Source organism: Manis pentadactyla, chromosome 16 (genome assembly GCF_030020395.1).
Source record: "Manis pentadactyla isolate mManPen7 chromosome 16, mManPen7.hap1, whole genome shotgun sequence".
Classification (NCBI taxonomy): Eukaryota; Metazoa; Chordata; class Mammalia; order Pholidota; family Manidae; genus Manis; species Manis pentadactyla.
Window position 1 is genome coordinate 65,485,899 of NC_080034.1, and position 26,586 is coordinate 65,512,484.

Below are 26,586 nucleotides of genomic sequence, written 5' to 3' on the forward strand. Positions count from 1 at the left end.
CATGTAGTGGCTAATACCCCAGGTTTTAGAGAGAGACAGTCCTGGGTTCAAATCACACATTTCTGTTCCTTATTGCCAGGGCACCTCAGGAAACGATTTAACCTCACTTGGTGTGTGATTCCCTCAATGGTAATACAGGGACAGTAAAACCCACCTTCCTAGGTAAAATGATTATGAAGATTAAAGTAAAGAGTGCATTCAAAATGCCTCGGACAAAGCACGGTGCTTGGACTGTGGGGTCTAACTGTCCTCCATGATGGGGGAAGAGCAGTGCTTGTGTCCATGGCACCCACTGTGTGAGGTCATCATGTGCCATGATTCTGAGCCTGGCACCACAGCATAAAGGGCAGTCAGGACTGCTGGCTCTGGCTGCAGAAGTGCCTAGAGTGGTTCAGGTGAATCCTGCTTTGAGATTCTTTGAAGGAATAAGAAACATTTAAAAATTTTCTTAACGTTCACAGCAAAGGAATTCTCTGTCAAAAAAGAAGTATAAGGTAATTTAAAATTGTTTTAGAAAGGTTACTTTGAAAGGATGCTTTTCCTATGTCTGGAAATACTACTTTAGACTCCAAATAAGGTCATGTAACAGTGTATTTGTTTTGATGCCTTACGGAGGACAGCCATCTCTTGATTATTACCTATGCACTAAGCAGGCTTCTTCCTGTAATACACTAGCGTTATGCTGGTGTATGTGTTCCCATGAGGAGACTTAAAGTGGGAAATCTGAAATATCACAAAAGTAGACAAAAGAATGTACATCATGTACCTATCATCAGCTTTAGAAATTATCATATGAACAATATTGTTTTACATATATTCCCATCTACTCCTCCTCTTCCATAATCTGATGAAGCAAATCTTAGACATTGTACTTCATCTGCAAGTGTGTCTAAAAGATAAGAATTCTTGTTTTCTACAAAAGTATGAGAATAGCATTATCATAATTTAAAATGATAACTTCTTGATATCATCAAATATCAGACATTGTTCAAAATTTTCATTGTTTAAATTCTTAACTGTCAGAATTTCCGGACAGTTTGTCTATTTGAATCAAAATCTAGGTAAGATCCAAACACTGGGCATGTTTGATACATGCTTTAAGGCCCCTTTAGTCTTCCCACAGTGTTTTCACTTCTTGAAATTTGTTTGTTGAATAAACTGGGTAATTTGTGGGATTTCCTTCAGACTGGATTTTGCCGTGTAGTTTAATATATACGGCAATTAAATTTTCCCCGTTAAGTTTTAGTGATTTAATCTGGAGACTTAATCATTTCCAGGTTTTGTTTTTTGGGAGGGGGAGGATTAGTTTATAGGTGATGAAGTGAACCTCCTTCTGTCGGTCCAGTTGTCTCCCTTTTTTGGTGATTGGCAACCATTCAAATGTAAAGCTTAGATCCATTAATCCATGAGATATTGCAAAATGGTAATAGTCTGACTCTTACATTCCTTCTTGATTTATTAGCTGTGTTTTTTCTATAAAGAGAGTCTTTTGTTTGTTATTTGGATAGCTTCATGTTTGGTTGAACTGATGCTCCTGAGAAGCAATCCGTAGAGGTGTCATCACTCAACTAATCTTTTCAAATACCTGCCAACTTTACAGTCATTATGGTTCAGAAATGGTGATTAAGATGTATGTCTATATATGTTTATAGGTACAGGTATATATCTGTCAGTGTATTTAAAGTTGAAATCATTAAAGTAAGAATACGAAATATATACCAAAAGCCATGAACAATTCTAAATGTAACTTGAATTAGAAACTAAAATTTTTAAAGGTTACAACAGCTTTATAAAAATTAATGTGTAGGTTTACCTAGAATTTTCTGACATATTGATCACTTGTGTTTATTTTGTTCATAATATTTTATTTCTATAAAATGTTACTTAAAAGGGAATGCAGTGGTGTCCTTTGAAAGAAGAGGATGCCATTCCCCGTGTGAGGGCAATGGAAGCTCATGGGGGACGACCACCGGATCCAGAGGGAGAGCAACCAGGAGAGGATACCAGCGTGAGACAGCGGAGCGGTCGGCCTCCTGATGTTGGCGGTGCTGAATGTGTAGATAACACAGATGGCAAATTGCTAAGACAACTGCAAGCTCAAGGTAGGGAACATGTATCCGTCACTGTAAGAACTGTACTAAAATGTGTTAAGTATTTCTACATGTATTTGACATAGGAATGATTGATAACTACTCTCAGTTTCTAAAAGGTAGGTGATTGTGTTCAAATAAAATGAGAAAATAAGGAGTCCCACTGGTAACTGGAGTTCTTTGATTTAATAAGCGCCTTTCAAGAATCATACTCGTAAACACATCATGCCCTGTGTGTTTAGAATTACAAAGGTAGGTGATGAACTTTTCAGGCTGGAAACTCATTTGAACAGCTCCCAATTCCTTGCGGTGGTACAAGGGAGTAACTCCAAAATATGTGGATCTGTGGAGTAAATTTTCAGTCAAAGAACTCCAATTAGTGGCAAGTCTTAGTTTGGGTTCTTCTGTAGCCTGGATATATAACATTTATTTTCAAAATGCCCAACTAATAAACTTAGGTCAAAAAGTATCTTAAGATCACCAGAAAGTATCATTCATCAAGTACAACGTGCTCAAAGTAACCTCAAATGTGTTCATGATTCAAAATTATCATGAATTATCAACATGAAGTTCCCATGCTGTGTCTCACACAGAGAATGCTGACTAAAATAAAATAGTTCTGCTATGAAGTTTGAATTAACTAGTTACAAGTGTGAAGCCTCTTGAGGCTGTCTCGATATCTATCAATGTGTTCATGTCTTATATTCATAAGCATATATATATAAATGTATATCAATACATGCTTGTATCATAAACATAATATCCATAAGGGTTTAATAATAAAAACTGACTTAAAAGACTGACAGGATTTTACTACTTCTCATAGTTTTTTTTTTCGGAAGGGAAAGCTTGACTGACTTCTATTTATTGTATACACCAGTATAATACTGACTTCTCTGTAGCTCTGTTGTTTTCATTATAAAACAAGTATGCATGATGAAAGCTCATAGGGCATAATGCTTTAAAATAAGACATTGACTCTCACTGACTTTAAAATAAAAGACACTCACAAGTTGGATCATAATTAACAGGTTTTTGGTAGTCTACCTAGAAGTGTGTACATACACTCACAGACACACATTGAAGCACATACTTATGTGTACACGTACATACGTGATGTTCATATATGTATATGTTCTTTTTGATTTCTAAAATAAATGAACTTACTGGTGTATATACCATTCAGCTTTGTTTTTCTGCACTTAATTTTTCTTGAGCATCTTTCTATACAGCACTTAAAAATCAACCTTACCCTTCCAGTGGCTGAATAGTAGGTGAGGCAAAGTATGGCTCTACCATACTTCACTTACTCAGTCTCCTTCGATGAGTGTTGCAGCTATTTCCTGATCTTTGCTATCGCAATCAATGCTGCAATAAAAACATTACACATATCTTCATTCTTTGACGGGTATGGCTATCCACAGTATAAAATTTTAGAGATAGAATCTCTACTCCAAAGGTATGTGCATTTTCAATTTTGGTAGAAAGCAGGCAAATATTGTCTCCAAAGAGGTTGTTCCAATTCATACTTCCACCAGTGGCATATAAGTTAACTGCCTGGCCTGTAACTTAATGTCCTGTAAGTTTTTGTCCCCTTTAGTACGTTAATTTAGTACTTTATGTGTTATTTCATTGGGTTACTATTAAGACCTTAATCTCTCCTAAATAGTTAGTCGAGGAGGTTTAAAAAATGTTAATATATGAAGATATATACATACATGATGAATTTTTAAAATTAGTATTGTCAATAAACCACTGACTTTTCTGAAGAATGTATAATAGTGGGAAGTGTTCATTTTTTACATAAAATAGGAAAGCTTGAAATTAACTGATAACCAAAGCAAGGGATTTTCACGCCTGTTTTGCATGTCTATCACAAGTACCATTCATACTTAGTATTCAAAATGGCAACTTCAAATTTGCAAAATTAACTAATTTTATTTTAAGAAAATAGAAGGTAATCACTCAACTTTTGCCCAGTGTTTTCTCCCGTTTTAGATTTCAAATTGGTCTGTATTCTATGACGTAGCTCTCCCTTCTATTATATTGCATTTTGTAAGTTATGTTACCTTTGACCTATGTACATGTTTTTTCTCAACATGTATATAAATATTAAATAGTTAATGTAAGTAAATGTTATTAATATTTACAAGTATATTTGGTATAATATGCATGTTCTTTCTTGGGAAGGAAAGAAAGTAGAAATGAGTCACCTTGTGACCCCTTTTATTCTGAAAGACTTCTACATTAACGCTTTGGGGTGTTGTCAGAGGAGATTCTAGAAGTTTCTGTCTTATTTTATTATCCTAGTTGGACTCATCTAGGCTTGTAAAGTGACTTAATTTGAAGGAAGGTTTAGAACAATAAAATAAAATGTGGATTTTGAATGTGAAATGAGAGCCCTCTATCTTCTCAGAATAGAGATAAGAATCTGACAGTTTGCATATAAAAAAGACTTTCAAACTATATAAACAAATTAGCTTGTTAATTGGCCAATACTGTTAATATCTCAAATGTTCTAATATATCTACTAATATACCAGTCAATTTTATTGATCATAGAATCTGAAATGCCATTGCTGTACAATGATTCATTGTTTTAAGATAGGCCACTGCAGAAGGAAAGTGCTGCCAATTGTTAGATACATTCTGGTTTAGACAAGTTTAAACACTTTATTTGAAAAGTAAACTTTTCTTTTTGATATCTAAGAAAGTAGTTTCCTAAAGCATAAAAGATACTTGTCAAGTTACCATTTCAAAAGTTAGTCATCACAGATAATATATTCAACAGTCATAAACCAAATAAATGAGATGCTGCTAGTAGCTTATTCCTCAGAGCCTGGGTGAAGTTTCTGTGCCTCTTAACTTCTCGTACTTCCTCCGTAGTGTGCCTGATTCTTTAACCTATTTTTCCCATCTTCTCTAACTGCTCATAATAAAAAATTTTAAGCTATATGAATTTTTAATGACTTACCAAAATTATGTCTTCCTTGCTCAAGTGAAAAGATAGCGAGTTGAACTTTTTAGTGTTTTTCTGTCCCAAGGGTTTAAAAATAAAAGTTAACTGTGCACTTGTGTAGAGTTTGAAATTGCTGATAAATTCACACAGAAATACATACCATATACATTACAGAGTTTCTCAGCTGTCGCAGAACACTATGGTTAAGTCCTTTTTAAAATCTCAAGGCATTTAAATTTTCTTAAAGGTTCGTAGGACTAGTAGCATATATAGACCTGGAGTCAGAAAGACATGGGTTTATATCTTGGCTCTGCAATTTAACCTCTATGAGCCTTAGTTATTTCATTTGTAACCTGTGTGTAATGTTGCATATCCTGTAAGGTTGTTATGAAGATTAAACAAGATCATGTACATTTAATATGGCAGGTCAATAAATGATTATTAGTAGAGTTCAAGTGATTTGGGTTCTATTCGAGCATATTCATTACTAGTGAGAATATAATATATAGGTTTCTTAAAACTCTTCATCTGCTACAAAATTTAAAGCAATATCTAATGTTAAGTATTCTAGAGTGATTTTGTAAATGATGTTATGATAGACCACTTTTATAGTTAGAAGTATTCTGACCAAGTTTGCCAGCAGAAGAAAGCATGACATTACAAGCTTTCTGTATCAGCCACCTATTGCCACAGTAATGCTGGGAAACAAGCACCCGCAAAACTCAGTGGTGAACAATGCCACGTGGTAATCGGTCAGGCTGATAGAGTCCACCGCAGGTAAGGTAGGCAGCTCTACTGATCTTACCTGGCTTTGTTCACGTGTGTGGAGTCAGCTGACTCCCTGTGTTCCAGCCTCTGGCAGCGTAGCCTTAACATGTCCTGATGATAAAGGTCAAGACAGAAGAGTGAAACTACACTTGTACAAGTACAGAGTACACTCTGAAACATGCACTTGCAGTTACAACTGCTAACATCCTGGTGTCCAAAGATCACGTGTCTGAAGTTAGTATCAAGGGACAAGAAAGTAGATTTCACTTCTTGATGAAAGGAACTGCAAAGTCCCATTTGCAAGTAACATGGATAAAGGGAGGAATGAGGAATTGGGGCCACTAAGTATGTAGATCTCTCCCAGTTTCATACATTTGTCCTTGAAAATAATGAGAACTAGATTGTCCTTAAACCGTGTTGATATTCTGTATTATTTTTATTTAGATTTAGTCCCTCTGTTTCATTAATGCAATTATCACTGGATTCAGAAACTACCATTTTTATAGCTGAGTGAAATACCATGTTTGGAGGGGGGCTTTGTATTCTATTTTGAGTTCTTTTGCTTTATTGTTATTTTTAAGACTAAAGCTAAATCATTCTTTTTCCATATTAGCAGCTAGTTTCCTCCTAAACAGGGATTATGTGAAATGTGAAAAAAAATGTACTTAAATTAGCTTCTGTGATGAGGATTAAGAGAAGCATCATTTTTGTGTGCTTCTGTGTATGGGGCTGTATGTGATGAAAAAGTTGGGCAATTTCTAAAGGAAGCGTGGTATTTTCTGCCACACCATTTTTCTACCTGGTATCTAAAAAATTTTCTTAAAAAGTATGTCCTTTACCTGATGCCATTCACATAGATAATTGTTTTTAGGTTAACAGGTAAAGTTGTTAAAAGTATTCCTTGAAATTTTGTGTTTTTCAGAAAAAGCCCAACAAGCAGCACAAATAAAGCTTTTGAGAAAACTCCAAAAGCAGGAACAGGCTCACATTGCCAAAGAAGCTAAAAAACAACAAGGTGAGTGAGTTAAACGAAAACATAAACTTGAAGAGTGAGTACTGGGAGTTCACAGGAGGCTTCTCTTCTTTGTTCCTTTTCTGACGATACCTGTGTTTTGGCTTTTCATCATAGCAATAATGGCTGCTGAGGAGAAGCGACAGCAAAAAGAGCAGATAAAGATTATGAAACAACAGGTATGTTCATGCACTCAACCGGTTTTATAACATAGGTGGTACTTTGGGAGTCGATTTACTTATGTATATATGTACATTATTCTTATTTTGATTTCTGAAATAACTTTCATACTTGTTATATATCTTATTTAGAGAGTTATCATCTTCCTTTATTTAAAATTCACCTCAATTTTAAACCAAGTCTCTAAAGAAATGATACCAAACAATACAATTATGTAAGTACTTTTAGTATCCTGATAGCCTGAATATAAATTAACATCTTGAACAACTTTGAAGATTTGGTCCCATTGCTTCTGAATGTTTAAAAATTATCCCCGAAAATGAGAAAGCATTATTTTCGCATATCCAGTGTTTTATCCAGTGCTCTCCTCTGTGTAGTTTTTAAAATTAAGTATAAGGTAGGTGGAATAATTTTTTAACTCTTACACATAAAGCCTACATGGCAATATACTGAACTTCCTTTAAGATGGGAATGTGTAAACTACTCTCCTATCTCCACATACTCATCGAACTATTAAAGCAAAAAGGAAATGGGGGGAAGTACTATTCTTTAAAAAATTTTAAACTGCAAGTAGTTATTTCTGAGTCAGTTGTTATATAGACAAGCTGCTAAATAATGGCTTGGTTTGTTTTTGATGTGGTTATCTCTAATAATGGAATGAATACATTTACTTAAATACTTTCAGTATTGACTAAAGCAGTATGATTAGAGTTGATGTAGAATTGAGATAGAGAATTTAGAATTTGTAGTCATGCATGTAGGTAATTTGTAGAGTTAAATATCGGCTCTCCTACTTAATAATTTATGACCATAGATGAATTAGTTAACCTCTCAGCCTTGATTTCCTCCACTGCAAAAGAAAAACAATTGTATTATGTGAAAATTGAATGAATGTAAAGTGCCTACCACAGTGACTGGCACAAAGCAAATGCTTGCTTTCTAAAAGATAGACATAAAACATCAAAATGTTTGGTCTACTCCCTAACTGTAATTTAATGTAAACTTGAATTGTTTTCTTAGTTTGTTAATTGTAACTGCTAAAGGCACTGTAAGGTTGACTTTAAAATATATAGTGTGATGAATATATTTATTAAAATACTGTAAATATTTACTGCCTACTAGAGTATATGTGAAAATAAGTTCCTTTGAAGCTGAAATACTGTTGTTTCTGTTACAGTTTTTAATAGTTTATCCTATTTCCTAATGGCTTGAGACCAGTTGTATGCCATTAGCATTTCAAATTAGGCTTTGTGTGACCTAAGCCTACATAGTGTGCTACTCATCAAAAAAAAAAAAATTGATTTTCCAACGTTCCAGGAGCAGTAATACAAGTGACCTGCTATTAGACATTGATCAAGATGCTTCTCTGAGACTAGTCTTAGATTACCATCTGACTTATTCCTAATTGCCAGCAAAGTAAATTAAAGTCGTGCAGAGTCTATTTTAAAGTTTGCAGTAGATCTAGAATAAAATAATTAAAATAATAGCATGTGTTTCTCATCCCCGAGATTATTTTTTCCACCTAGTGGGCCAAAAATACCAGCCGACAGTCCTCAAGGCAGTTTTCCGGAAGTATCAGGAGGCATTGTTATGAAGCAGGAGCAGAGGCAGTGGGAACTGACCAGGGCTCTGCACTCACTGTGTGACTATAGGCAAAATATTTATTTTGTACGAGCTTCAATTTTCTCTTAGGTGAAAAGAAGATAATTTCAACTCCTGTATTGTTATTTTTTTAAATGATCAATTAGCTACTTTATATAAAATGCCCAGTTCATTGGATGGATACTCAGTATTACAAGGTGAACACATATCGTAATAATTTATAGATAATGTTTATTTCTGATATTCCAAATGAAAGTACTGCCAATGTACATCTATATAAATCACTCAGACTAAAACAAAGCTCTACACTGGGTGAGTTCAGTCCAAGGTTCTATACCTATTTCTGTGCTTAAGAGAATAATGAATGACTTTTGTTGACTTGATTAAAGATTAAATTCAGAGTATACTTTTGTCTAAAGTTCTAATCTAAATAAATATTTCAAATGTGGATCAAGTGCAACCTTCTGTAAGACTTGGAAATAAAAGATACACTTGTATGTTTATTTTTGGTGAGCTTATGATATTCAAAATCTAGGATCGCAATCAGCACAATCATAGAATGTGATCAGTCTTCTAAAATCACAACAGAAATTCCAGAAATCTCATTATCCTGCGCTGCATCCCTGCAGGGAATTAATAACATCACTGCAAAGAAAGAAATTTAAATGTATTAAAGTATAGTTTCAAAAGGTACAACTAGCATCTCGAAATGGGGGTGGGTATGGTAATATACAGTAGTATAAGATGTGTTGGTTCTGAAAATCCTAGGACAGCTGCAATTTACAAGTAGGGCAATTTAGGTGTATTTTTTTAAAACTGTAACCTCGTCAGTGCCGATTTGGGACTTTCAAAGGGGTTTACGAATGTAAAATTGTTAACGATGTGCTTACAGCATATGCAATGGTTTTTTAAAATGAAAATGTAACATCAAAATTTAGATTGCTGAATTCAAACAATAACTAGTACATTACATTTAACTAACTTGAGCACCACTTATAAGTTATTACAAATTATTTCTGTATTTGGCTTACTGTAGTTATTGAAAGTAATGTCATTTATCATGTTACAGCAGTTGTTGGTACTTCGTACAATCACGATGTTCTGTGCACTTCTTTAAGCATTTTTAATTTATTTGTGACAGAAAAAGAGCAAGTGCCTCCCCTATTTTATGCAAGAGTAGTTCTGTTTGTTCAAGTTCATGCAATGAGTGACAGTAACTCAGGACCAGCCTTAGGTGTCCTGATTTCCTGATAGACTGTTTTATCCTACTTGTCTGTCCAATATTTATTTCCGAATGAGAATTACTTATACTTGCAAATAATTGTAAAGTCTGGAGTTTAACCAGCTTGGTTTATGTTGTTTCCATATTCTTATTTAGCATTTGTATTTTAAAATTGTTTTGAGACATTTTATAAAGTCATACCAATTTAAGACAGGTGGCATATATATAATGTTAAAGTAAATAATTAAAATTTATATCGAGCATGGGCAACCTTTGGTAAATCTACTTACATCTTTCATTACTTGATTCCACTTAAATACCTTCCACCTAGATATTTAGTTTATTATCTAAAAATGTCATAATTTTTCCTATAGGAAAGAATTAAGAGAATACAACAAATCAGAATGGAAAAAGAACTTCGAGCCCAGCAAATTCTAGAGGTAGAATTCTTAAATTTGATATGATTAAAGTAATATAGTCATGTATTTTAAAGTCTGAAAAATGAAAATTTTATCAGTCTGTTCTCTCACTCTTACAAACTTACATGTCCATCACAAATTATCTTTAGACATAATGCGTAGAATAAGGACCTCTCTGAACCTTACTTAGCAAGTTTATCTAATCCTAATAGTAAAAACCCAGGAAATAAGTAAAGGAAAAAAAAGAAAGGGGAAACCTCTCAATGGCCAATATAGTCATAAAGATCATACGCTAAAACTCATGGTCTTTACTTTTCAAAACGTCATTAAGTCTTGTAGTTAGATACCTGCTTTTCATTTAGAAATAAAACATGACAAAAGTAAAAGTAAGTGTTTAATGTGGAAATATTTTAACCAGGTTTGTTTTCTGAGTTCGGACAGAACTGGGCTGACAGAATAGGGCTCAAGGACATGCTGGCGACAGCAAAAGGAAAAGCTAAAAGACAGCAAGGGAAAATAGGATAAACAGAAACCCCAAAGCCTAGCAACAGTCTGTAATCTGGTAGTAAATTAGGAAGGAATTTTCAACACCTTAATGGCCCAAAGGCATTTCTGTTATCAAACTGTGTAGTAGGGTAACTGATGTCAAGAATAACTGCCCAAGTCCTCAAGAAAAAGCCAAATTATGTTAAGTGTACTGTGTCTAAGCTGTACATCTACATGTCTCAAAATTATCCAAAGTATTTTTGTCCAAAATAAGCTTTTTAATGTTGAAAAGTATTATATCCCAAACCCTTAGCTGTTCGGGAAACTATTGCCGTAAAAATTGGCTTATTCCCTGATCAAGGCGGTTAGCTGAGGTTTTCACAGTTACAGGTTTTTTCCTTCTAAAAACATGTACACATTTTCCCTTACCCATTTCAAATTAATTTTAAAACCCTCCAAATTGAAAATATTAAATTACATTGGCAATTACTACTGGATAATTATGAAGCTACTAGTTAATGACTTGAAGATCATAAAGCTCAAATTTGATAGCATGAGCTTGATATTCAGGATGTGCTTCATTAAAGGTTATGTTTCTATTAGGGAAAAATACCTTGAATTTAACCACACTAGGTTAAATCGGCTTTAATGTTTCATTTAAGTTATTTAAGTAATGGACTTATCTCAAATTTTAAGTATTATAAAAGAAACTTCAAATAAAGTAGACACGTGCATTTTTAAATGTTCCTGATTTGTCCTTTAACCTTTATTGTTAAAATCTATCCCGTATTCCTAAACTTTCTACACTGATGATGTTTTCCTTTAAAAAATCAGAGAACAAGGAACAAATGACATAACATCACTTTTCTGTGATTAAGTTTTAAGGTAAAATAACACTCAAATTATTTCAGAATTTTTACAGAGTTTGAAGAAGAAAGCCTGACATACTGTTACGATTTAAGAATTTTTTTATATATCTTAAGTGTAATCTATACCTTAGAAATGAAATTAGTACGTTAAACGTAACAAACTGAGGGGAAATCTGTAATGGTCTACATACATGTTACATACTGTTTTGTACCTTGGGAGGCATGGAGCCCCATTTTCAAGTGTAAGGTCATATTCAGTTTGTAGATGTGCTGTTGCATGACTTTGAGACCTATTTTATATGCACAGGCTAAGAGGATAAAGAAGGAAGAAGCTGCAAAAGCCAAAGTTTTGGAGGCTGAGAAACGAAAACAGGTAAATGTAGAGGACAGTCAGAGTTCTTACTTTTTTCTATTTATTTTGTTATCCTTCATCCACAATGACATGAAGAACATTATGTTTACTAGGCTCCCTCCTTCACCAAGTCCCCCCCACGAAACCCATTCCAGTCACTGTCTATCAGCATAGTAAGATGTTGTAGAATCACCACTTGTCTTCCCTGCACTGCACAGCCCTCCCCGGGCCCCCACCCCACATTATACATGCTAATCGTAAGGCCCTCTTTATTTTTCCCCTGCCCTTATCCCTCCCTTTTCATCCATCCTTCCCAGTTACTTTCCCTTTGGTAACTGTGAGTCCATTCTTGGGTTCTGTGATTGTGCTGCTGTTTTGTTCCTTCAATTTTTCTTTGTTCTTATACTCCACATATGAGTGAAGTCATTTGGGACTTGTCTTTCTCCGCCTGGCTTATTTCACTGAGCATAATACCCTCTAGATCCATCCATATTGTTGCAAATGGTAGGATTTGTTTTGTTCTTATGGCTGAAGAATACTCCACTGTGTATATGTACCACCTCTTCTTTATCCATTCATCTACTGATGGACGTTTAGGTTGCTTTCATTTCTTGGCTATTGTAAATAGTGCTGTGATGAAGATAGGGGTGGATGTGTCTTTTTCAAACTGGGCTGCTGCATTCTTAGGGTAAATTCCTAGAAGTGGAATTCCTGGGTCAAATGGTATGTCTATTTTGAGCTTTATGAAGAACATCCATACTCCATTCCACAATGGCTGAACTAATTTACATTCCCACCAGCAGTGTAGGAGGCTTCCCCTCTCTCTCCAACCTCGCTAACATTTGTTGTTTGTCTTTTGGATGGTGGCGATCCTTACTGGGTGAGGTGATATCTCGTTGTGCTTTAATTTGCATTTCTCTGATGACAAGCGATGTGGAACATCTTTTCGTATGTCTGTTCGCCAACTGAATTTCTTCTTTGGAGAACTGTCTGTTCAGCTCCTCTACTAATTTTTTAATTGGATAATTCACTTTTTATTTGTTGAGGTGCGTGAGCTCTTTATATATTTTGGATGTCAACCCTTTATCGGATCTGTCATTTATTAATATATTCTCCCATACTGCAGGGTACCTTTCTGTTCTAATGATGGCGTCCTTTGATGTACAGAGGCTTTTCAGCTTGATATAGTCCCACTTGTTCATTTTTGCCTTTGTTTCCCTTGCCCGGGGAGATACGTGCATGAAGAAGTTGCTCATGTTTTTGTCCAAGAAACTTTTGCCCATGTTTTCTTTAAAGAGTTTTATGGTTTCATGACTTACAATCAGATCTTTGATCCATTCTGAGATTTCTTTTTTTTATGGGGTTAGACAATAATCTGGTTTCATTCCCTTACATGTAGTTGTCCAGTTTTTGAATACTGTGGCTTTGTAGTAGAGCTTGAAGTTGGGGAGTGAGATTCCCCCCCCACACACTTTATTCTCCCTTCTCAGGATTTCTTTGGCTATTCGGGGTCTTTGGTGTTTCCATATGAATTTTTGAACTATTTGTTCCAGTTCGTTGAACAATGTTGTTGGTAATTTGGTAGGGATTGCATCAAACCTGCATATTGGTGTGGGCATATTGGAGGTTTTTTTGTACAGTATCATGTCATTTGCGAATAGTGACAGTTTAACCTCTTCTTTACCAGTTTGGTTTCCTTGTATTTCTTTGTTTTGTCTAATTCCCGTGCCTAGGACCTCCAGTATTATGTTGAATAACAGTGGGGAGAATGGGGATCCCTGTCTTGTTCCCGCTCTCAGAGGAAAAGCTTTCAGCTTCTCACTATTATGTATGATGTTGGCTGTGGGCTTATCATATGTTGCCTTTATTATGTTGAGGTATTTGCCCTCCATACCCATTTTGTTGAGAGTTCTTGTCATGTATGGATGTTGAATTTTGTCGAATGCTTTTTCAGAATCTATGGAGATGGTCATGTGGTGTTGGTCCTTTTTATTTATGTGGTGGATGATGTTGGTTGGTTTTCGAATGTTGTACCATCCTTGCATCCCTGGGATGAATCCCACTTGGTCATGGTGTGTGATCTTTTTGATGTATTTTTGAATTTGGTTTGCTAGTATTTTGTTGAGTATTTTTGCATCTACGTTCATCAGAGATATTTGTCTGTAATATTCTTTCTTGGTGGGGTCTTTGCCTGGTTTTGATATTAGGGTGATGTTGGCTTCATAGAATGAGTTTGGGAGTATTGCCTCCTCTTCTATTTTTTGGAAAACTTTAAGGAGAATGGGTATTATTTCTTCTCTGTATGTCTGATGAAATTCTGAAGTAAATCCATCTGGCCCGGGGTTTTTGTTCCTGGGAAGGTTTTTGATTACCGCTTCAATTTCTTTGCTTTTAATTGGTTTGTTTAGATTTTGTGTTTCTTCCTTGGTCAGTCTTGGAAGGTTGTATTTTTCTAAGAAGTCCATTTCTTCTAGGATTTCCAGCTTATTAGCATACAGGTTTTCATAGTATTCTCTAACAATTCTTTGTATTTCTATGGGGTTCATCGTGATTTTTCCTTTCTCGTTTCTGATTCTGTTGGTGTGTGTTGATTCTCTTTTTCTCTTGATAAGTCTGGCTGGAGGCTTGTCTATTTTGTTTATTTTCTGAAAGAACCATCTCTTGGTTTCATTGATTTTTTTTTTTTCTATATATTGTTCTGAATTTTATTTATTTCTTCGTTGATCTTTATTATGTCCCTCCTTCTGCTGACTTTAGGCCTCATTCGTTCTTCTTTTTCCAATTTCGATAATTGTGACATTTGACTGTTCATTTGGGATTTTTCTTCCTTCTTTAAATATGGTGGATTGCTATATACTTTCTCTTAAGACTGCTTTTGCTGCATCCCACAGAACTTGGGGCATTGTGTTATTGTCATTTGTTTCCATATATTCCTTCATCTGTATTTTAATCTGGTTGTTGATCCATTGATTATTTAGGAGCACGTTGCTAAGCCTCCATGTGTTTGTGGGCCTTTTTTGCTTTCTTTGTACAGTTTAGTTCTAGTTTTATTCCTTTGTGGTCTGAAAAGTTGGTTGGTAGAATTTCAATTTTTTTGAATTTACTGAGGCTCTTCTTGTGGCCTAGTATTTCGTCTATTCTGGAGAATGTTCCATGTGCACTTGAGAAGAATGTGTATCGTGTTGCTTTTGGATATAGAGTTCTATAGATGTCTATTTGGTCCATCTGTTCTAGTTTGTTGTTCAGCGCCTCTGTATGCTTAGTTATTTTCTGTCTGGGAGATCTATCCTTTGGAGTGTGTGGTGTATTTAAGTCTCCCAAAAGGAATGCTTTGCATTCTATATGCTCCTTTTAGTTCTGTTGGTATTTGTTTCACATATGGTGGTGCTCCTGTGTTGGGTGCATAAATATTTTTAATGGTTATATCCTCTTGTTGCAGTGACCACTTTATCATTACGTAATGCTCTTCTTTATCTATTGTGACTTTCTTTATTTTTAAGTCTATTTTGTCTGCTTGTAGTACTGCAACTCCTGCTTTTTTCTCCCTGTTGTTTGCGTGGAATATCATTTTCCATCCCTTGACTTTTAGTCTCTGTATGTGTTTCGGTTTGAGGTGGGTCTCTTGTAAGCAGCAAATAGATGGGTCTTGCTTTTTTATCCATTGTATTACTCTGTGTCTTTTGATTGTTGCATTCAGTTTATTTACATTTACGGTGATTATTGAAAGATATGTACTTATTGCCATTGTAGGCTTTAGATTTGTAGTTACCAAAGGTTCAAGGTTTGCTTCTTTAGTATCTTACTGCCTAACTTCACTTGCTTATTGTGCAGTTACAGACACTGTGTGGTAATTCTTTATTTCTCTCCTTTCTTATTCCTCCTCCTCCATTCTTTATATGTTGCGTGTTTTATTCTGTGCTCTTTTGTGTTTCCTTTAACTGCTTTTGTGTGTAGTTTATATTATCTTTTGCCTTTAGTTAGTATTTGTTTGTTCTGCTTTCTCTGCTGTGATTTTATTTTCTCTGGTGACGTCTGTTTAGCCTTAGGCATGCTCCTATCTAGAGCTGCCCCTGTACATTACCCTGTAAAGGTGGTTTGTGGGAGGTAAATTCCCTCAACTTTTGCTTGTCTGGGAATTGTTTACTCCCTCCTTCATATTTAAATAATAATCGTGCTGGATAGAGTATTCTTGGTTCAAGGCCCTTGTGTTTGGTTGCATTAAATATATCATGCCATTCTGTTCTGGCCTGTAAGGTTTCTGCTGAGAAGTCTGATGATATCCTGATGGGTTTTCCTTTGTAGGTGACCTTTTTCCTCTCTCTAGCTCTCTTTAAGACTCTGTCCTAGTCCTTGATGTTTGCCATTTTAATTATTATGTGTCTTGGTGTTGTCCTCTTTGGAATTCTGTGTGCTTCCGTGGTCTGAGCAACTATTTCCTCCCCCATTTTGCAGAAGTTTTCAGCAATTGTTTCTTGTAGGACACTTTCTGTCCCTTTTTTCTCTCTTCCTCTTCTGGTACCCCTATAAGCTGAAGATTGTTCCATTTGTTTGGCCACGCCACACAGTTCTCTTAATATTCTTTCATTCTTGGACATCCTTTTATCTCTCTCTGCGTCAGCTTCTCTGCGTTCCTGTTCTCTGGTTTCTATTCCATCAAAGGCCTCTTGCACCTCATCCAGTCTGCTCTTATGTCCTTCCAGAGATTGTTTTATTTCTGTAATCTCCCTCCAGACTTCATCCCTTACCTCTTGCATATTTCTCCGAAGATCCGTCAGCATGGTTATGACCTTTATTTTGAATTATTTTTCAGGGAGATTGTTTAGGTCTATCTCCCCAGGTTCCTTCTGAGGGGTGGATGTCTGGGTTAGTCTGGTCTGTATCAAATTCTTCTGTCTTTTCATGTCAATGGAAATAGTTGTGGGGAGCTGGCATGTATGTCGGCTGGGTGAAGGTCCCTTCTTGCTGGTTTGTGGCCTTCCTCTCCTGGGTAAACGGCGACCCCTAGCGGCTTGTGCTGTTCAGCTGTGCGCAGACAGGGTTTCTTATTCTTGCCCGGCGGTTGTGGAGGAAGCTCTGCTCTGCTGCCGTGGGAGTGGCCGGCCTCAGGCTACTGTTCTGCTATGGCGGAGCCACGTCGGAGGGGAAATGGGAGGGAGGCTGTTTGTCACCGTGAGGGGCCTCCGAGTAGCGCTGCCACCCAGGGGGTTGGGGCACCCGGAGTTCCCCAGAATTCCCAGTTACTGGGCTGATTGCGCCGGGGCGGTTCCGTCCTCCTGTGAGGCTACTGTCCCTTGAACACTTTCAAAAAGCACTCGCTTTTCTTTGTCCCAGGGGCTCTGGCTGTGGGGACAGCTCTCAGGTTTTACTTTCCCGTTTCTCTAGTATCCAGCTCGCCACACGCTGTGTGTCTGTGCTCCTGGTGCGGATGTCTGGGGCTGGGTATTTAGCAGTCCTGGGCTCCCTCTCCCTCCCCACTCTGACTCCTCTCCTCCCGCCTGGAGTTGAAGTGTGGGGCACTCGTGTTCTGCCGGGCTGTGGCTTCCATCTTTCCCCCTACGGAGGTGCTGGGTTCTCGCAGTTGTGGATGTAGCATGGTTGTTGTCTTGTATCTTCTGGTCTCTCTTTTAGGGATAGTCGTATTTGTTGTATTTTCGAAAATATACGTGGTTTTTGGAGGAGGTTTCCCCGCTCTACTCACACCGCCATCTTGGCTCCTTCCACTGTAATAATTTATAAATAATGCTTATCTGCTATTGCTAATGAAAGCACTACCAAGTATATATTCGTATATCCATATAAATCACTCAGACTAATAGGAAGCTCTACACTGGGTGAGTAAAGGCCAAGATTCTATACCTATTTCTGTGCTTAAGAGAATAATGAATGCCTTTTGTTGACTTGATTAAAGATTAAATTCAGAGTATACTTAGGTCTGAAGTTCTAATCTAAATAAATATTTCAAATGTGTATCCAGTTCAACCTTCTCTAACACTTGTAAATAAAACAAAAGATACACTTGTATGTTTATTTTAGTCAAGCTATAATATTCAAAACCTAGGATCACAATCAGCAAAATCATACAATGTGATCAGTCTTCTAAAATCACAACAGAAATTCCAGAAATCTCATTATCCTGCAGGGGATCAATCACATCAATTGAAAAAAAGAAATAAAAATGTATTAAAGTATAGCTTCAAAAGGTACAACTAGCATTGGAAATAGGGGTTAGTATTGTAATAAACGGTAGTATAAAATGTGTTGGCTCTGAAAGTCCTAGGAAAGCTGCAATTTGCAAGTATGGGTATTTAGGTGTATTCTTTTAAAAGTATCCTCATCAGTGTCAATTTGGGACTTTCAAAGGGATATATGAATTTAAAATTGTTAACGATGTGCTTATAGCATATGGAATGGTTTTTTAAAATGAAAATGTCACATTATCAAAATTTAGATTGCTGAATTCAAACAATAGCTAGTACATGACATTTAGAGAATTTGAGCACCACTTATAATGTATTACAAATTATTTCTGTATTTGGCCTGCTGCATTTATTGAAAGAAATGTCATTTATCATGTTACGGCAATTGTTAATACTTCACGCAATCGTGATGTACTGTGCACTTTTTAAAACTTTTTTAATATAATTGTGACAGTGAGAAAAAGAGCAAGTGCCTCCCCTATTTTATGCAAGAGTAGTTCTATTTGTTCAAGTTCATGCAATGAGTGACAGTAACTCAGGACTATCCTTAGGTGTCCTGATTTCCTGATAGACTGTTTTATCCTACTTGTCTGTCCAATATTTATTTCCGAATGAGTATTACTTGTACTTGCAAATATTTATAAAGACTTGAGTTTAACCAGCTTGGTTTATGTTGTTTCTATATACTTATTTAGCATTTGTATTTTAAAATTGTTTTGAGACATTTTATAAAGTCATAGCAATTTAAGACAGGTGGCATGTATATAATGTTAAAGTAAATAATTAAAATTTATATCGAGCATGGGCAACCTTTGGTAAATCTGTACTTACATCTTTCATTATTTGATTCCACTTAAATACCTTCCACCTAGATAGTTAATTATCTAAAATTGTCATAATTTTTCCTATAGGAAAGAATTAAGAGAATACAACGAATCAGAATGGAAAAGGAACTTCGAGCCCAGCAAATTCTAGAGGTAGAATTCTTAAATTTGATATGTTTAAAGTAATATAGCCATGTAATTTAAAGTCTGAAAAATGAAAATTTTATTAGTCTTTTCTCTTCTCTCACTCATACAAATTAACATGTCCATCACAAATTATCTGTATACATATTGCTTAGAATAAGGACCTCTCTGAACCATACTTAGCAAGTTTATCTAATCCTAATAGTGAAAATCCACGAAATAAGAAAAAAAAAAGGGGAAACCTCTCAATAGCCAATATAGTCATAATGATCATATGCTAAAACTCATGCTCTTTACTTTTCAAAACTTCATTATGTCTTATATTTAGATACCTGGTTTTCATTTAGAAATGAAACATGACAAAAGTAGGAGTGTTCAATGTGCCAACAGTTTAACCATCTTTGTTTTCTGAGTTCGGACAGAACTTGGCTGACAGAATAAGGCTCAAGGACATCCTGGCAACAGCAAAAGGAATAGCTAAGACAGCAAGGGAAAATAGGATAAACAGAAACTCCAAACCCTAGCAACAGTCTGTAATCTTGTAGTTAAAAAGGAAGCAATTTTCAACACCTTTATGGCCAAAAGGCATTTCTGTTATCAAACTGTGTAGTAGAGTAACTTATGTCAAGAGTAACTGCCCAAGTCCTCAAGAAAAAGTCAAATTATGTTAAGTGTACTGTGTCTAAGCTGTACATGTATATGTCTCAAAATTATTCAAAGTACTTTTGTCCAAAATAAGCTTTTTAATGTTGAAAATTATTATATCCCAAACCCTTAGCTGTTCGGGAAACTGTTGCCGTAAAAATCGGCTTATTCCCTGATCAAGGCGGTTAGCTGAGGTTTTCACAGTTACAGGTCTTATCCTTCTAAAAATATATACACATATTCCCTTACCCATTTCAAATTAATTTTAAAACCCTACAAATTGAAAATATTAAAGTACATTGGCAATTACTACTAGATAATTATGAAGCTACTAGTTAATGACTTGAAGAGTATAAAGCTCAAATTTGATAGCATGAGCTTGATATTCAGGATGTGCTTCATTAAAGGTTATGTTTCTATTATATTAGGGAAAAATACCTTGAATTTAACCACAGTCGATTAAATCGACTTTAACGTTTCATTTAAGTTATTTAAGTAATGTATTTATCTCAGATTTTAAGTATTATAAAAGAAACTTCAAATAAAGTAGACACGTGCATTTTTAAATGTTCCTGATTTGTCCTTTAACCTTTATTGTTAAAATCTATCCCGTTTTTCAAAACTTTCTACACTGATGATGTTTTACTTTAAAAAATCAGAGAACAAGCAACAAATGACATAACATCACTTTTCTGTGATTAAGTTTTAAGGTAAAATAACACTCAAATTATTTCAGAATTTTTACAGAGTTTGAAGAAGAAAGCCTGACATACTGTTACGATTTAAGAATTTTTTTGTATATCTTAAGTGTATTCTATACCTTAGAAATGAAATTAGTACGTTAAATGTAACAAACTGAGGGGAAATCTGTAATTGTCTACATACATGTTACATACTGTTTTGAACCTTGCGAGGCATGGAGCCCCATTTTCAAGTGTAAGGTCATATTCAGTTTGTGGTGGTGCTGTTGCATGACTTTGAGACCTATTTTATATGCACAGGCTAAGAGGATAAAGAAGGAAGAAGCTGCAAAAGCTAAATTTTTGGAGGCTGAGAAACGAAAACAGGTAAATGTAGAGGACAGTCAGAGTTCTTACTTTTTTCTATTTATTTTGTTATCCTTCATCCACAATGACATGAAGAACATTATGTTTACTAGGCTCCCTCCTTCACCAAGTCCCCCCCACAAAACCCTTTCCAGTCACTGTCTATCAGCATAGTAAGATGTTGTAGAATCACCACTTGTCTTCCCTGCACTGCACAGCCCTCCCCGCGCCCCCACCCCACATTATACATGCTAATCGTAAGGCCCTCTTTATTTTTCCCCTGCCCTTATCCCTCCCTTTTCATCCATCCTTCCCAGTTACTTTCCCTTTGGTAACTGTGAGTCCATTCTTGGGTTCTGTGATTGTGCTGCTGTTTTGTTCCTTCAATTTTTCTTTGTTCTTATACTCCACATATGAGTGAAGTCATTTGGGACTTGTCTTTCTCCGCCTGGCTTATTTCACTGAGCATAATACCCTCTAGATCCATCCATATTGTTGCAAATGGTAGGATTTGTTTTGTTCTTATGGCTGAAGAATACTCCACTGTGTATATGTACCACCTCTTCTTTATCCATTCATCTACTGATGGACGTTTAGGTTGCTTTCATTTCTTGGCTATTGTAAATAGTGCTGTGATGAAGATAGGGGTGGATGTGTCTTTTTCAAACTGGGCTGCTGCATTCTTAGGGTAAATTCCTAGAAGTGGAATTCCTGGGTCAAATGGTATGTCTATTTTGAGCTTTATGAAGAACATCCATACTCCATTCCACAATGGCTGAACTAATTTACATTCCCACCAGCAGTGTAGGAGGCTTCCCCTCTCTCTCCAACCTCGCTAACATTTGTTGTTTGTCTTTTGGATGGTGGCGATCCTTACTGGGTGAGGTGATATCTCGTTGTGCTTTAATTTGCATTTCTCTGATGACAAGCGATGTGGAACATCTTTTCGTATGTCTGTTCGCCAACTGAATTTCTTCTTTGGAGAACTGTCTGTTCAGCTCCTCTACTAATTTTTTAATTGGATAATTCACTTTTTATTTGTTGAGGTGCGTGAGCTCTTTATATATTTTGGATGTCAACCCTTTATCGGATCTGTCATTTATTAATATATTCTCCCATACTGCAGGGTACCTTTCTGTTCTAATGATGGCGTCCTTTGATGTACAGAGGCTTTTCAGCTTGATATAGTCCCACTTGTTCATTTTTGCCTTTGTTTCCCTTGCCCGGGGAGATACGTGCATGAAGAAGTTGCTCATGTTTATGTCCAAGAAAGTTTTGCCCATGTTTTCTTTAAAGAGTTTTATGGTTTCATGACTTACAATCAGATCTTTGATCCATTCTGAGATTTCTTTTTTTTATGGGGTTAGACAATAATCTGGTTTCATTCCCTTACATGTAGTTGTCCAGTTTTTGAATACTGTGGCTTTGTAGTAGAGCTTGAAGTTGGGGAGTGAGATTCCCCCCCCCCCACTTTATTCTACCTTCTCAGGATTTCTTTGGCTATTCGGGGTCTTTGGTGTTTCCATATGAATTGTTGAACTCTTTGTTCCAGTTCGTTGAACAATGTTGTTGGTAATTTGGTAGGGATTGCATCAAACCTGCATATTGGTGTGGGCATATTAGAGTTTTTTTTGTACAGTATCATGTCATTTGCGAATAGTGACAGTTTAACCTCTTCCTTACCAGTTTGGGTTCCTTGTATTTCTTTGTTTTGTCTAATTCCTGTGCCTAGGACCTCCAGTATTATGTTGAATAACAGTGGGGAGAATGGGGATCCCTGTCTTGTTCCCGCTCTCAGAGGAAAAGCTTTCAGCTTCTCACTGTTATGTATGATGTTGGCTGTGGGCTTATCATATGTTGCCTTTATTATGTTGAGGTATTTGCCCTCCATACCCATTTTGTTGAGAGTTCTTGTCATGAATGGATGTTGAATTTTGTCGAATGCTTTTTCAGAATCTATGGAGATGGTCATGTGGTGTTGGTCCTTTTTATTTATGTGGTGGATGATGTTGGCTGGTTTTCGAATGTTGTACCATCCTTGCATCCCTGGGATGAATCCCACTTGGTCATGGTGTGTGATCTTTTTGATGTATTTTTGAATTTGGTTTGCTAGTATTTTGTTGAGTATTTTTGCATCTACGTTCATCAGAGATATTTGTCTGTAATATTCTTTCTTGGTGGGGTCTTTGCCTGGTTTTGATATTAGGGTGATGTTGGCTTCATAGAATGAGTTTGGGAGTATTGCCTCCTCTTCTATTTTTTGGAAAACTTTAAGGAGAATGGGTATTATTTCTTCTCTGTATGTCTGATGAAATTCTGAAGTAAATCCATCTGGCCCGGGGTTTTGTTCCTGGGAAGGTTTTTGATTACCGCTTCAATTTCTTTGCTTTTAATTGGTTTGTTTAGATTTTGTGTTTCTTCCTTGGTCAGTCTTGGAAGGTTGTATTTTTCTAAGAAGTCCATTTCTTCTAGGATTTCCAGCTTATTAGCATACAGGTTTTCATAGTATTCTCTAACAATTCTTTGTATTTCTATGGGGTTCATCGTGATTTTTCCTTTCTCGTTTCTGATTCTGTTGGTGTGTGTTGATTCTCTTTTTCTCTTGATAAGTCTGGCTGGAGGCTTGTCTATTTTGTTTATTTTCTGAAAGAACCATCTCTTGGTTTCATTGATTTTTTTTTTCTATATATTGTTCTGAATTTTATTTATTTCTTCGTTGATCTTTATAATGTCCCTCCTTCTGCTGACTTTAGGCCTCATTCTTCTTTTTCCAATTTCGATAATTGTGACATTTGACTGTTCATTTGGGATTTTTCTTCCTTCTTTAAATATGGTGGATTGCTATATACTTTCTCTTAAGACTGCTTTTGCTGCATCCCACAGAACTTGGGGCATTGTGTTATTGTCATTTGTTTCCATATATTCCTTCATCTGTATTTTAATCTGGTTGTTGATCCATTGATTATTTAGGAGCACGTTGCTAAGCCTCCATGTGTTTGTGGGGCTTTTTTGCTTTCTTTGTACAATTTAGTTCTAGTTTTATTCCTTTGTGGTCTGAAAAGTTGGTTGGTAGAATTTCAATTTTTTTGAATTTACTGAGGCTCTTCTTGTGGCCTAGTATTTCGTCTATTCTGGAGAATGTTCCATGTGCACTTGAGAAGAATGTGTATCGTGTTCCTTTTGGATATAGAGTTCTATAGATGTCTATTTGGTCCATCTGTTCTAGTGTGTTGTTCAGCGCCTCTGTATGCTTAGTTATTTTCTGTCTGGGAGATCTATCCTTTGGAGTGTGTGGTGTATTTAAGTCTCCCAAAAGGAATGCTTTGCATTCTATATGCTCCTTTTAGTTCTGTTGGTATTTGTTTCACATATGGTGGTGCTCCTGTGTTGGGTGCATAAATATTTTTAATGGTTATATCCTCTTGTTGCAGTGACCACTTTATCATTACGTAATGCTCTTCTTTATCTATTGTGACTTTCTTTATTTTTAAGTCTATTTTGTCTGCTTGTAGTACTGCAACTCCTGCTTTTTTCTCCCTGTTGTTTGCGTGGAATATCATTTTCCATCCCTTGACTTTTAGTCTCTGTATGTGTTTCGGTTTGAGGTGGGTCTCTTGTAAGCAGCAAATAGATGGGTCTTGCTTTTTTATCCATTGTATTACTCTGTGTCTTTTGATTGTTGCATTCAGTTTATTTACATTTACGGTGATTATTGAAAGATATGTACTTATTGCCATTGTAGGCTTTAGATTTGTAGTTACCAAAGGTTCAAGGTTTGCTTCTTTAGTATCTTACTGCCTAACTTCACTTGCTTATTGAGCAGTTACAGACACTGTGTGGTAATTCTTTATTTCTCTCCTTTCTTATTCCTGCTCCTCCATTCTTTATATTTTGCGTGTTTTATCTGTGCTCTTTTGTGTTTCCTTTAACTGCTTTTGTGTGTAGTTTACATTATTTTTTGCCTTTAGTTAGTATTTGGTTGGTCTGCTTTCTCTGCTGTGATGTTATTTTCTCTGGTGACATCTGTTTAGCCTTAGGCATGCTCCTATCTAGAGCTGCCCCTGTACATTACCCTGTAAAGGTGGTTTGTGGGAGGTAAATTCCCTCAACTTTTGCTTGTCTGGGAATTGTTTACTCCCTCCTTCATATTTAAATAATAATCGTGCTGGATAGAGTATTCTTGGTTCAAGGCCCTTATGTTTGGTTGCATTAAATATATCATGCCATTCTGTTCTGGCCTGTAAGGTTTCTGCTGAGAAGTCTGATGATATCCTGATGGGTTTTCCTTTGTAGGTGACCTTTTTCCTCTCTCTAGCTCTCTTTAAGACTCTGTCCTAGTCCTTGATGTTTGCCATTTTAATTATTATGTGTCTTGGTGTTGTCCTCTTTGGAATTCTGTGTGCTTCCGTGGTCTGAGCAACTATTTCCTCCCCCATTTTGCAGAAGTTTTCAGCAATTGTTTCTTGTAGGACACTTTCTGTCCCTTTTTTCTCTCTTCCTCTTCTGGTACCCCTATAATCTGAAGATTGTTCCGTTTGGCCACGCCACACAGTTCTCTTAATATTCTTTCATTCTTGGACATCCTTTTATCTCTCTCTGCGTCAGCTTCTCTGCGTTCCTGTTCTCTGGTTTCTATTCCATCAAAGGCCTCTTGCACCTCATCCAGTCTGCTCGTAAGTCCTTCCAGAGATTGTTTTATTTCTGTAATCTCCCTCCAGACTTCATCCCTTAGCACTTGCATATTTCTCCGAAGATCCGTCAGCATTGTTATGACCTTTATTTTGAATTATTTTTCAGGGAGATTGGTTAGGTCTATCTCCCCAGGTTCCTTCTGAGGGGTTAATGTCTGGGTTAGTCTGGTCTGTATCAAATTCTTCTGTCTTTTCATGGCGATGGAAATAATTGTGGGGAGCTGGCGTGTACGTCGGCTGGGTGAAGGTCCCTTATTGCTGGTTTGTGGCCTTCCTCTCCTGGGTAAACGGCAACCCCTAGCGGCTTGTGCTGTTCAGCTGTGCGCAGACAGGATTTCTTATTCTTGCCCGGCGGTTGTGGAGGAAGCTCTGCTCTGCTGCCGTGGGAGTGGCCGGCCTCAGGCTACTGTTCTGCTATGGCGGAGCCACGTCGGAGGGGAAATGGGAGGGAGGCTGTTTGTCACCGTGAGGGGCCTCCGAGTAGCGCTGCCACCCAGGGGGTTGGGGCACCCGGAGTTCCCCAGAATTCCCAGTTACTGGGCTGATTGCGCCGGGGCGGTTCCGTCCACCTGTGAGGCTACTGTCCCTTGAACACTTTCAAAAAGCACTCGCTTTTCTTTGTCCCAGGGGCTCTGGCTGTGGGGACAGCTCTCAGGTTTTACTTTCCCGTTTCTCTAGTATCCAGCTCGCCACACGCTGTGTGTCTGTGCTCCTGGTGCGGATGTCTGGGGCTGGGTATTTAGCAGTCCTGGGCTCCCTCTCTCTCCCCGCTCTGACTCCTCTCCTCCCGCCCGTAGTTGGTGTGAGGGGCGCTCGTGTTCCGCCGGGCTGTGGCTTCCACCTTACCCCCTTCGGAGGCGCTGGGTTCTCGCAGGTGTGGATGTAGCATGGTTGTTGTCCTGTATCTTCTGGGCTCTCTTTTAGGGATAGTCGTATTTGTTGTATTTTCGAAAATATACGTGGTTTTTGGAGGAGGTTTACCCGCTCTACTCACACCGCCATCTTGGCTCCTTCCACTGTAATGATTTATAAATAATGCTTATCTCTGCTATTGCTAATGAAAGCACTACGAAGTATATTT

At 36.8% G+C, this 26,586-nt stretch overlaps 1 protein-coding gene across 1 annotated transcript in view; it reads left to right on the plus strand.

The window, feature by feature from the left end:
• Positions 1-26,586, plus strand: part of LOC118914172 (bromodomain adjacent to zinc finger domain protein 2B-like) — a 244,635-nt gene that overhangs the window by 168,853 nt on the left and 49,196 nt on the right. The window contains exons 3-7 of the mRNA XM_057493900.1: positions 1,892-2,102; positions 6,739-6,831; positions 6,946-7,007; positions 10,207-10,272; positions 19,067-19,123. Of these exons, the coding sequence (XP_057349883.1) occupies positions 1,895-2,102; positions 6,739-6,831; positions 6,946-7,007; positions 10,207-10,272; positions 19,067-19,123 (486 nt within the window). The 5' untranslated portion in view covers positions 1,892-1,894. The remainder of the gene's footprint in view (positions 1-1,891; positions 2,103-6,738; positions 6,832-6,945; positions 7,008-10,206; positions 10,273-19,066; positions 19,124-26,586) is intronic.